Genomic DNA, 12,846 nt, shown 5'->3' on the forward strand with positions numbered 1-12,846 from the left:
CTAGCAACTAATATTAAGATGAATCGCTTGTTGTATCCCTCATTTGTAAGTTGCTTTGGATAACAACCACCCAAACACTACTTTTGAAGAAATAATTGGATGATTTGTGATCTTTCTTTCATATTTTCTCTGCTCCATGCATCAGTATTGAGCTTCTCTCTGTTTCTCTCTTTCTTTATAGGGTTTCATTGGAATCCCGGGACTTTTTGGTTTACCTGGAGCTGATGGTGAAAGAGTGAGTCTGTTCATGTTATGACTCTGTCTGTAACCTCCTTCACCGAGTCATTTTTTTAGCCCGAATGCCCGGCTGTTGTGTAATGCCGCTAAAGTATTTCCCATGAATCCATTAAAACACCTACAGAAACAAACACCTCATTAATTCTGTCACATCATTGACATGATAAACCATATTACATGATTTCAAATTTATAGTCTTCTAAACCACAAACACTAACTCCTTAACTGTCACCCCCCTTTTTGAGCATAGACATGAAAATGCACCATCCAAATGTAAATGGTTGTAATTCGTGGTTTGGAATATAGACCTAAAGTGAAAGCACTTCAAAAATGGAAGTGTAAAAAAGTTATCAAAGTTTTTGCTATAAAATCAAAGCCATATGTCTAATCAAGTTGTGTTCCAAATTTGAAGTTGATATCACAAAAATGTATGTTCCAATGAGATTTTGTTTAGGTGCTGTACCAATAATGGCCACCGGGTGACAGCCAAACTCCTTTGAATTTTCTCCTGTAACAAATTAATACATTTCTGTCACAAAATCACTGGTATATAAAAAAAAAAAGAGTATTGGACCTTGAGTCTCAGAGCTTTTCTAATGATATGCGTTTTATCAAGATTAGTGGGCTTCTCCCCCTAAAAGGATTTAAAGTACCGTTTAACATGGTAATGGAGTGTCTGATTACGGTCTTCACAGGATGAATTTTGAGCTTTTAAATACCTAATTTATGATGATTACTAAAACATTTGATTTTTAGAAAAAAGGCAATAAAAAGAGCGCCAAGCGTTCTGCTAATGGGACGTTGACAGTTCAGATGTTAATTTAAACCTTGTGTAAAGATTATGCAATTATGTCATTTGCAATATGATTTTCCTTGCATTATATGAATGTATGTTTAGTAGCACAGTGACTGTACTGCTATTTTGCATACTAGTATATGGGTATTTATTAACTGTAGCTAATTATTTTCCTCTCTTGCAAGCACAAGGTATTTCCTGAAGGAAATACAAATCTAGTTATCTATAGCTGTTATAGTTCTAAGTGTAATTGTAACTGCTGTTACAGACTTACAGTTATTAATATGAAAATAGATAAGTGGTAGATTTTTAAAGCAAGTGCTGCCCACTACTGGTAGATGTATGACAGTAGATCCTATCATGGATTTGTGTGTGTGTGTGTGTGTGTGTGTGTGTGTGTGTGTGTGTGTGTGTGTGTGTGTGTGTGTGTGTGTGTGTGTGTGTGTGTGTGTGTGTGTGTGTGTGTGTGTGTGTGTGTGTGTGTGTGTGTGTGTGAGAAAGTGGAAACTACTTCCAGCTGGTTCTGGTGTTCTGCTGAGGGTATTTGGATGAGTCATATGATAATGGAGTGTGTGTGTACACACACAATTCCATGGTAGTGGGGTCTTTGAGTGCTTCTTTCTAATGACTGAGACTTTTAATCACAGCTGACCATATTATTTAGTGTTTCTCTCTTTCTCTGTCTCGCTGTCTTTTTCAGGGTAGTCCTGGTCCGCCAGGGAAGAGGGGCAAGATGGGTAGGCCGGTAAAGTTTTGTCTCAACATACTTTATAGATACAGATGTGAGTTTGTTGTAAGTGTGTGTGAAAAAGATGTAATCATTTTATTGTATTGCATGGCCCTACAGTGTAACACATGCATTTTAAAATACAGTCTATGTAGTTTCTCAATATGAGGCCATTAAAGCTGCATGCATAGTATAGTTTTAGTAAATAATAGTTATTTATATTTAATTGTGTGTGTGTGTGTGTGTGTGTGTGTGAGAGAGAGAGTTGTACATGACCATTGTCCTTTGGCTTTTGGGACACAATAGATACACATACACACTTACTAAGATGCAGAATCAGCCATTGCAGAGTTTGTTTAAATCTGCACGACCTTTGACATCTGACCTCATACATTTCCTGTTGCATCAGCAGGGCTCAGTGAGTTATCTAAGTGATGTCATCATTAGCAGTGCTAACTACCACGGTTGCTCATACTAAGGGTTAGTGATTTGAGCAATCCCCCTAATCCACTCTTTGGTGGGAACATGCTGGATAGCAACATGCTAATAACACTCAGAAAACTTCATCCATCCATCCATCCATCCATCCATCCATCCAGAACAACACGAACAAGAGCCAGAACCATCCAGAACACCCTAGAAACCACTCAGAATTTAGCGTCATGGGAGCAATTTATGATTATTTACAAAAATCTAATTGTGTCTAGATAATCAGTGACGTCATAAGTGACTTTGACAGTGATGTGTTGTAATATTGATCTTATTGTCTCTCTCTCTCAGGGCTTTCCTGGGGATTTTGGAGAAAGAGGGCCACCAGGACTGGATGGGGAACCAGTGAGTGGATCCTTTTGTTTTTCTTATATTTGTTTATCTTTTTCTCATAAAGCAGATAAAACCCTCACAACAGAGATGAGAAATGCACGTCTACATAGTTTCTGCAGCACAAACAGCCTCCAAAACAAGTGTGTGTGTGTGTGTGTGTGTGTGTGTGTGTGTGTGTGTGTGTGTGTGTGTGTGTGTGTGTGTGTGTGTGTGTGTGTGTGTGTGTGTGTCTATGTGGTTCAGGTAAACCCTAAATTATGGGACATTTTGGTCAACAGCTTATAAATCATACAGAATGATTGTTACAGAATGAAAGTTTTCTGTGATGGTTAGGGGACAGAGTATACAGTTTTTACAGTATAAAAATCATTATGTCTATGGAAAGCCCCCATAAAACATATGTGTGTGTGTGTGTGTGTGTGTGTGTGTGTGTGTGTGTGTGTGTGTGTGTGTGTGTGTTTTCAGGGTGAATGTCCTCAGAATTTGTGTTGGTGTGTGTGAGATAGCTGTATGGGTGTAAACCTCAGCCTTTACTTTCGGTATCTTGGCTGAACACAATTTTCCACTCACTACTTATGTACAAACACACACACACACACACACACACACACACTGTATTTTCTGTACTGTTCTGTATTTCTTTCTCGTATAGAAGCCAAATTTAACTTGTTGAAGGCAAACCAGGCTGTGAAGGGTAGATGCTGAATAAAAATAACTTAAACCAGCTTAAACTGGTTTGCTGGTCATAAGTAGTCTCTCAGCCTGGTCATGCTGGCCTGGTTTGTTGCTTTAAGATGGGTGGAGACTTGCTTAAACCAGCTAAGACCAGCAAACCATTTTAGGCTTGTTTGTTTGTTTGTTTATTCATTTATTTATTTCAGTAGTGAATGTGTTAGATCATGCCTTCTATCAACTGGATTTATTTATTTTAGTCGGTAAGGTATTGGATCATATCTTTTTGTCCACTGAAATTTTTTTGTAGAAAAAAAAAACATATTTCACATCAAATTAAATATGGGATCTGTCCCTACTATGGTCAATATCATAATATATTTGATTAAAAAAGGGGGGGGGGGGCAATAATTAGTAAAAATTATTATTGAATAATAATACAATTTAATTTAATTAAATGTAAAAATAAAAATAAAATTAAATAACTGATCAGTAAAAATAATAATTTCCAAAAATGTCTCTGATTGGATGGAGAAGGTGGCATCATAACAGGAACTGTTGAAGTCAAAGCCCGCCTCTTTTTCACCTGTAAATGTGGGGAGTGTAAAAACAGGAACTTGAAAGCCCTCTCATTTCCTGTTCTCCCTTTCCTGCAAAGAGAAGTGAAGTGCTCCTTTCATCCTTTCATCACACCAGGGGAACGAGAGGAAATGGCTCCAGCACGCTTGCTGCCGAGCCAACAACAAACCATCTCTGTTTCTATAAAAACACTCACACACGCTCTCTCTACAGCACACACTCGTTTCTACAGCCATATTAATATCTCTGAGTACGAAGCACATATGCATACGGGGCACATATGCATGTACTAACCCGTGAAGCTCTAGCATTCTGTGCCAGTTTAAAAAGGAAAGCATAACGCTCTGTGTTTCTGTGTTTATCTCAGGGTGTTATAGGAGCTCCTGGTCCTCCTGGTGTCCTTGGATTGATTGTAAGTGAAAGAGTTTACTCAGAGTCCCCCTATTATGCTTTTTCAGATATCACCTTTCTTGTAGTGTGTTATATACAGTAGCTGTTGTAAAATGCCTGCAAAGTTTCAATAATCAAAGTGCCTGATAAATGGAGTTATTGTCTCCCAAAAAGAAAGAACCAATTCTGAACTGCCTGAAGCGAGTCTCACTTCTTGCGCAAACTTACATGGGTTTGTAACACATTTGCATAATGGCGGCCTATGGTCTTCACTGGCTACCCACAAACAACATGTGCTTTGACCCTTAAACGCTGTAGTTATACCTGAGACTGGAAGGGTTTGGTTCGTGTTGTTGACAGTTTTCTGCGCTGAGAAAGCAAATCCACTTTGATTGCTTTTCCTAAGGATGAGATTGATACGGTAAAACCGACGTCATTGTTACTGTTCGTATCACTGTGTATCAAGCGCTGAGGAAGATCCGGAGCTGAAATTCAGATATGGTAATGTGCATTTTGTTTCTGATGCGCACTGTAAGCAGTAGACCAATCACAACAGACTTGGCCATCTGACCAATCAGAGCAGAGTAGACCAATCACAACAGACTTGACCAATCAGAGCAGAGTAGACCAATCACAACAGACTTGACCAATCACAACAGACTTGACCAATCAGAGCAGAGTAGACCAATCACAACAGATTTGGCCAATCAGAGCAGAGTAGGCTCTCAGGAAGGAGGGTTTTAAAGAGGCTGAACCTTTTTTCGAACTGTTTCAGACATTGTGAGAAAAGAGGTGATGCTGCAATGTATTGTGAGAAAATGTAAGTGTTTTTTGTCCATTGGATGAATGTAAACCTCTTGCAGGAGACCTCTAATACAAAAAGCGGGGATCTTTAAAATAGCAAGATGACCTTGATAACAAAAACTAGGACAGGTCATAGAATGTGGAGCTCCATTATGCTGAGCTTATATGCAGGTGAAATAAAATATTATTAATTGATTTTCTTTTTTTTTCTTGCTTTCTTTTTTTTTCAATTTATTTAGGTTACACAGAACATATAGGAGATCAAAGATTTTTTTTTTTTTTAAATTTGTGCACAATACAAGTGCAATGTGAATTATTTAGATTAATGGAAATTAATCAAATACAGGCAGAAAAAAACTGCAATTACACAAATGTGCATGCTGGAAAAAGAGAAGTATAAATCAAAGTTAAAAGTTTTTTAGGGAATTAATACTTTTATTCAGCAAGAATGCACTAAATGAATCAAAAGTGACAATAAAGACATTTATAAAGTTGCAAAAGATTTCTATTTCAAATAAATGATGTTCTTTTGAACTTTCAATTCATCAAAGAATCGTAAAAAAAAAAAAAAAAACAGTTTCACGGTTTCCACAAAAATATGAAGCAACCCAACTGTTTTCAACATTGATAATCATAAATGTCTCTTGAGCAGCAAATCATCATTCTGAAGGATCATGTGACACTGAAGACTGGAGTAATCAGCTGTGATCAAACAGAAAACAATTGTAATTGTAATACGGTTTCCCTCTATTACTGTTTTACTACATTACAGCCTGTGTGAGACTTTCTTCAAAAACATTAAACAAATCTTACAGACCCAAAACCTTAGAACGGTAGCATAGCAATCAAATTAAAGTTATAACTAAACATCAATACAAATCACATCCTGCCTGTAACTTTGTTAGGCTTTCATCAGGATGTCTGCTCACTCTGTGTTCAGCTTTTATTAGCACAGAGTGTGTCTATTGCTGTTTTAGTACGCTGACCAGCATGATGTGCATATTAAATCCACATTTGCTTTTACAAAATGCTAACAAGTTGATGGCATATTTTCTGTTAGTTTGTTCAAAGTGAGATCATGTGCCCCCTTCAGGCCCTCTGAGCATTATGTTTTACTTCAATAAAACATTAAAACCTCTTCTCTTCTCTTCTCTTCTCCAGGGTGATATGGGCCCTGCCGGGATAGTCGGTTTACCAGGACCAAACGGACTGAAAGTAAGTCATGCACACATGTAGCCCACTCATACTGTATCTCAAGCACTCACCAGCCACTTTAGTGTGTGTGTGTTTGTGTTTGTTCCAGGGCGTCCCGGGGAACATGGGCGAGCCCGGACTGAAAGGTGATAAGGTGATCTGAATACTCTGTTATTGGCCTGTTTTTGCAGCATGTGATTGAAATTCTCTCTCCCCATTGGCCACCCTGTGTTACGCATGTTTTAAAAGCTCCATCCTTGAGTGGCATGTGGTCAAAGAGATTTTAAATGGGTTTTCCAAAATGAAGTTCTGTAGAATTATTTTTGAGGTACAAACACAAACAGATTTTTGAGAGAGAGTTCAGTACACGTTGAGCTTTATCGACAGCTTTTATGGCCTAATGTTGATTATCATGGTCAATTATTTACTTAAAAATAAATAAATAAATATTTTAAATAAAGCAAAACAACTTTATTAATGCACTTACATTGTAAGTCTATTGGGTCAGCTTTCTGGAAGTATTAAAAGTGCAAAATTAAAGCTTGTATTTTTTCCACTTGAATTAAAGAATGAGTAAAGTTGCCTGTAATATTGTCTAAATTATCCATTTAGCAATGCTAATACTTTAATAAGTGGTGCATAACCACCTTAATTTGAATGAATAGAGTTGTATTCATAAAAACAGTCCCTTTCCGGTGTCCTTGTATATATTGTGCAAAGGTTAAAAGATTCTAACACTCTAGTCTCCTGTCAGCTCATGTAATGTTTTTGGCAAGTCTTGGTGGATGTACTTTTACCACACTTGTTCTAAAACCTGAGGAAGAAATGATGTTCTGTGCTAAATAACATTATGCTACAAATGCTGTCCATATAACTTGCATTAAATCTGGAGTGTTGTTTTAACAGTTTATGACTATGTTAGTTTAAATGATCAGGCTTGAATGAACTCTTGCCCTAACCATTGTCTTCCATCACTTTCTCTGGTCTCTTTTCTGACTTTGACTTACTTCATAACTTGTTACTTACTTCTTCCTTCTCTTTCACCTTTTCTCTGTCAGGGTGACGTTGGGCTTCCTGGAGAGCAGGGGGAGATTGGGTTCCAAGGAGACAAGGTATAGCTCCCAGAGTGACCCCTCATTTCCCTCTGTCAAATACACATTTGCACACTGTCAGCACAGAGCAGTGGACGTCCAGATGTCTTCTCATTGCCCCGGTTTTAGAGCTTTCATGGACAGTTACACATGCACTCTCTCACATGCATGCTCTTGAACTTGTGTTTGTGTCAATCTGACGAATATATAACTGTGTGCATTTTATTTTTGTTTGTTTCAGGGTGTGCAGGGTTTGCCGGGATCACCTGGACCTCGTGGAAAACCAGGACAACCGGTTTGTTTCTTTCCTAAAACAATCTGTCTGGATAAACGCACACTCACGTTAACTCACGTTCCAATCCCGGATGACTTACTTTTTTCTGTTTAAAAGGAGAAATTCTCGTTCGTATTGCTTTTTTTATATGTAATTAGTCCCCATGAGAACCAAATTTCTGAACTTCACAAAAAGTCTCAAAAGCGAAATTTCTAAACGTGATCCATGTGACTTGTGCACAATATTCAAAGTCTTCTGAATCCATACAGAGTCGCATCAGTATCACGAGTAATTTTTCTGATGCTTTTTACATCCGTTTTGAACCTTGAAAGCCATGTAAAATAGCATTTCTTTCAAAACATGTGTTCTTTTGTGTTCTGTGGAAGGAAATAAATAGAAATGTGTTTCTTTAATGTCGCTGTTGCATGAAAAAGGTCTGCAAGGTTACAATAGCAACGTTACAAAGTAATATAAAAATAGCAAAGTTACAAAGTCCCTCCAGCAGGAGTTAATATCAGGGTCAGAACTCCCTGAAACGCCTCCATTGTAGTCTTGAGTTTCTTCCGGGAACGAACACGTCACAATATTCCTCGTTTTAATAATTCATGCGCAAAATAAAGGGGCGGGGCCTGGTTGAGTGAGTTAGTGGCGTGTTGAAACTCGTGGTTATGGTAAGGGACGTGACATTTTTCAAACATGCTCAAAGTGCCTGACCAATCACAACACACTTATTCAGCCGACCAATCAGAGCACATTGTGCTTTTCAGAAGGAGGGGCTTCATAGAGACAGGAACTAAACCGAGCGTTCCTGACAGACTGGGAAGCGAGGAGAAATATTTTTATGTTTTTTTAACATTCAAGCATGAAAACCTCTAGTATTAGTATTCTAGTATTCTAAACTAAATCAAGACTTTGTAAAAGGGCATAATTTGGCCACTCTAACAGAATAGGGTTTTTTGCCCATAATCAGGTATTAAAAATCTACATAGTGTAACATAATGTTTTTTTTTTTTTTTAAATGTACATGAGAACCTGTGTGAGCTTTGTCCATTTATCAGCACTCAAATCTAAGCATACGGAGTGCCTGAGGTCTAGATTAACAGTTTAACCTAAAAGCTCATGGTCTGAATGTTCAGTTTATTTCATTGTGTATGTGTCTGAATCAGCATCTGGGTGAATGTGTGTGTTTTGAAGGGCAAGACAGGAGAGAGAGGGCCCAGTGGATTACCAGGTCCACCAGGACTTGAGGTAGGAATCAACATCTCATGACCTTTTTAAAACCACACTGATGCTGTTTCATGTCTGAATGTGTCGCAACAGTTTATTGTTAATGAATATATGAAATATGTGATGCTGATTGATGCGTTTAAGATTTGCGGTTAACTCTTCACAGGGTTTCCCTGGTGACATCGGAAAACCTGGACTCAATGGACCCGAGGGACCAAAGGTGTGTTATATATGAAGAAAATCTTGTAAAAACAGGTGTTTTGAATATGTGTATCTTCATGCTGTTGATGTTTTCTTCATAGGGTAAGCCTGGAGCCAGAGGTTTACCAGGACCTCGAGGAGCGGCTGGACGAGAGGTGTGTGTGCGTGTGCGTGTGTGTGTTATTTGCATGGTCTGAATGTCTTTAAAATAGGCTTGTTAGACAACAATGAGTTTATCTTCATTTTAATTTCTAGGGTGATGAGGGTCCTGTAGGACCACCGGGGCCAGTAGGACTTGAGGTGAGTTGTGATTTAATATATTTGTAAGTAAAGTAAGTAAATTTGATATATATTGCACATTTCAATACAACAAAGCTGACCAAAGTGCTGAACAGAGTAGGGAAAAGCTAAATAAAATAAAATAGGAAACAGACAATAAAACAATACTGAATTTAGATCAAAACAGCTGGGAGAAAAGATACATTTCACCCATTAAAAAAAAGATAATAGAAGAGATCTGGGGAAGAATTGTGGAATCTATATTTGAAAATGACTTTTTTGGTTGCCTGTTGGTAAACGGTGATCTTGTTTTTTGAAAAAAAAGTATTTTCCAAGAAATGTGATTTTTGATGTGATTGTTTTAGACAGGGTTATTATAGTTACCTAAAACTGAAACCCTAATATATATATATTTTATAATTATTACAAAATAAATGTTTACTAAAAATAAAATGTTTAAAACTTTAACTTCAGCTAGTTGCCAAGGCAACATTTCTCATTTATAAATTTAGTTTAACTTGATGTATTAAAATAACTAAAACTAAAAAAAAAAAACATAACTATATAGACATGTAAAAAAAAAAAAATTAAAATTGACAAAAACACACAACAAAATTACTAAAACTTGAAATAAAATTAAAATGGATAAAAACTGATCTATTAAAATAATATAATAATTGATCTATTAACTGATTTAATAAAAACTATAATAGTATTTCAATGCTACTAAATATATATTTTTTTCGAGTTTTTAGAGGCAGGATGTTTTAAAGGCTTTAAAGTTGCATTGGTGGTGCATTTGTTAATTTTAGACTATTGCAAATAAACATTTCTATTATAGTTACTTTAACTGCTTAGTTAGTTGGTTAGATAGATAGATAGATAGATAGATAGATAGATAGATAGATAGATAGATAGATAGATAGATAGATAGATAGATAGATAGATAGATAGATAGATAGATAGACAGATCAGCACAGTATTCAGTGATCACCTTTGCAATGACATATTCAGCCACTAGTCTCCATCAGTGGAATACAATCAAAACAAAAGCACATGGAAATGAAACAGTTGTGAAACAGTCCTGCTCATTCACTCCATTTTATATGCTGCCAAAAATAATCCCGTTTTTTTTTTTTTTTTTTTTTTGTACATTATTTCCTTTTGATTTGTGGTTGAAATATGAGCTGGACATGAGTTCATGACATTCCCCTTTTTAATTTCGAGTGAGATCAGCAATGCACATTCCCTCAATGGACCACAAGGTGGAGCAATGGGGGATCTTAATATAAAATAAGTTTAATTTAAAATGTCAATGAATCATCCAAGCAAGTAACTCTGGGATTGTTTTTCTCTAAAAAAACAGAAGAAAAGAATAAATCTAGCCTCATAAGGTAGAACGTTTAGGATCCGCCGTGAACATCCTCTGTGTTGCATAACATTCCCGCTCTGTCTCTGTTTTTCCTGTTTTTTTTCCCCTTCTTTCGTTCCTCTTTTTCTTGTTTAACCTAACTCAGCGCTTCTCTGGCACAAACTCAGAACATTTCTGGATGTTCTCCATCATCCTGTCCTCAGACAGGTATCTGTTTTCCTCATCGTCCTCTATGCGGTCAGTAATTGGATATGTGTTGGTGAGGCGTTCAGTCTGTTCTCTTTGTGTTCTGACCGCAGCTCTTGTGCATTAATATGCATACGCACGTACTCTCCAACATAATCAAACATGTCAGTGACTTATGGGTGAATCTCATGAAGAAATGTCATATTTCACACACAATCAAAGATAAAATGTGTATTGTTTTTTTGCGTAAAAAATCAGTTTGTTTTAAAACCATTAAGATTTTCTGGCATTATGACAGTATTTTAATTTACATTTACATTTAATCATTTAGCAGACGCTTTTATCCAAAGTGACTTACAAATGAGGAGCAATAGAAGCAATCAAACTAACAATATGCAAGTGTTAATTGATCATTTATTTTGGACATGCTGATTGTGACTTTAATTAATGTCTTCTTGGCTCATGCATATTAATTGGATGTGATCTCTTACTATTTTGATGAATAATAAAAGATTTTGAATCAAAACTGAATTGTAAATCGCAAAATTATGATCTGAAATGTCCAAAAGTATTTTGAACAATAACAAAATTTAATTATTATTTTGGTAACACTTTAACTGAGTCTAATGCATTATAAGGTTATTCATAATGTACATTGTAATACATTATATATTTTCATAAATATTTGTAAATAAAGTTAAAATGCATAATATTTGCAGATTCCTTGTTACATCTGAAATTGGTTGTTTGTCATGTGTTTCAAAGTGTTGTATTTTCTGTGTAACAATCAATAGATTGTTATAATGTATTATAATTGTGGTTACAATTATTAATGTAATCATACAATGCATTATAATGTGCATTGCAAGGCATTTTTTATAATCCATTCAATATAAAAGATTCAAGTAAAATGTTACCATTATTTTCTTCAATTTTTTTTACATTTTTCTTCATTTTTTAAACTTGTAAAGCATGTTTTAATTACCACTGTTTATGAAATGCACTATATAAACTATAAAATAGCTATAATTCTATAACACTGTATAGATGGTACAATAGCAGAATGTGATGTTCTCATTACACATAAGCTTCATTCTCTTCATTTTTTTCATTTGTGTTTATATGTACAGTCTAGTCTTTCATCATTGTTTGTCTCTTAACAAATCTTCTCTTTTGTTTATCCAGGGTCAGATGGGCAGTAAGGGTTTCCCTGGGGCAATTGGACCTGAAGGGCTCAAAGTGAGAACATGAGCAATATAAACACACAAATCTCCTAAAACACGCAGGGTCACTCAACACACTCTTTGATGTCTTTCAGGGCGAGCAGGGTGTCACAGGGAAGGCTGGACCCATGGGTGAGAGGGTGAGTATATAGACAGAGTTATAGCCTCTGAACACACGTCTGACCCTCACACTGATGATGTTGTGTTTGTAGGGTCTCGTTGGCTTCATCGGTCCTGCTGGAGAGGCTGGACTAGCTGGAGAGAAGGTAAGACACACCATGTCAGCTCCTTCAGTAGTGTATAGAAGCATCCCATTATGCACCTCGTGAAGTAGGTGGAGAGACTGATCAGAGCTGCACACTCATTGGGTCCAGGTTATATATACAGTATATATAATACTTTTATTCAGCAAAGATGCATTTAATTAATCACAAGGGACAGTAAAGACATTTATAATGTTACAAAAAAATATATTTGAAATAAATGCTGTTCTTTTGAAATTTCTATTCATCAAGAGTTATGAAAAAAAATGTAAACCAGGGTTTCCACAAAAATATTAATCAGCACAACTGTTTTCAACATTGATAATAATCAGAAATGTTTCTTGAGCAGCAAATCATCATATTAGAATGATTTCTGAAGGATCATGTGACACTGAAGACTGGAGTAATGATGCTGACAATTCAGCTTTGATCACAGGAATAAATTACATGTAAAAATATATTTTAATAGAAAACAGTTATTTGAAATTGTAATAATATTTCACATTATG

The 12,846-nt window shown here is 36.1% G+C and overlaps 1 protein-coding gene across 2 annotated transcripts in view; it reads left to right on the forward strand.

Annotated features, from left to right (window-relative positions):
- The window catches only part of col27a1a (collagen, type XXVII, alpha 1a), a 65,620-nt gene that overhangs the window by 26,160 nt on the left and 26,614 nt on the right, over positions 1–12,846 (forward strand). For both annotated transcript variants that reach the window (XM_081390950.1, XM_081390951.1), the window contains exons 11-25: positions 182–235; positions 1,734–1,778; positions 2,541–2,594; positions 4,201–4,245; positions 6,189–6,242; positions 6,331–6,375; positions 7,280–7,333; positions 7,554–7,607; positions 8,781–8,834; positions 8,980–9,033; positions 9,116–9,169; positions 9,270–9,314; positions 12,037–12,090; positions 12,170–12,214; positions 12,287–12,340. In XM_081390950.1, the coding sequence (XP_081247076.1) occupies positions 182–235; positions 1,734–1,778; positions 2,541–2,594; positions 4,201–4,245; positions 6,189–6,242; positions 6,331–6,375; positions 7,280–7,333; positions 7,554–7,607; positions 8,781–8,834; positions 8,980–9,033; positions 9,116–9,169; positions 9,270–9,314; positions 12,037–12,090; positions 12,170–12,214; positions 12,287–12,340 (765 nt within the window). The remainder of the gene's footprint in view (positions 1–181; positions 236–1,733; positions 1,779–2,540; positions 2,595–4,200; positions 4,246–6,188; positions 6,243–6,330; positions 6,376–7,279; positions 7,334–7,553; positions 7,608–8,780; positions 8,835–8,979; positions 9,034–9,115; positions 9,170–9,269; positions 9,315–12,036; positions 12,091–12,169; positions 12,215–12,286; positions 12,341–12,846) is intronic.

Source organism: Scardinius erythrophthalmus, assembly GCF_964197995.2.
Source record: "Scardinius erythrophthalmus genome assembly, chromosome: 17".
Lineage (NCBI taxonomy): Eukaryota > Metazoa > Chordata > Actinopteri > Cypriniformes > Leuciscidae > Scardinius > Scardinius erythrophthalmus.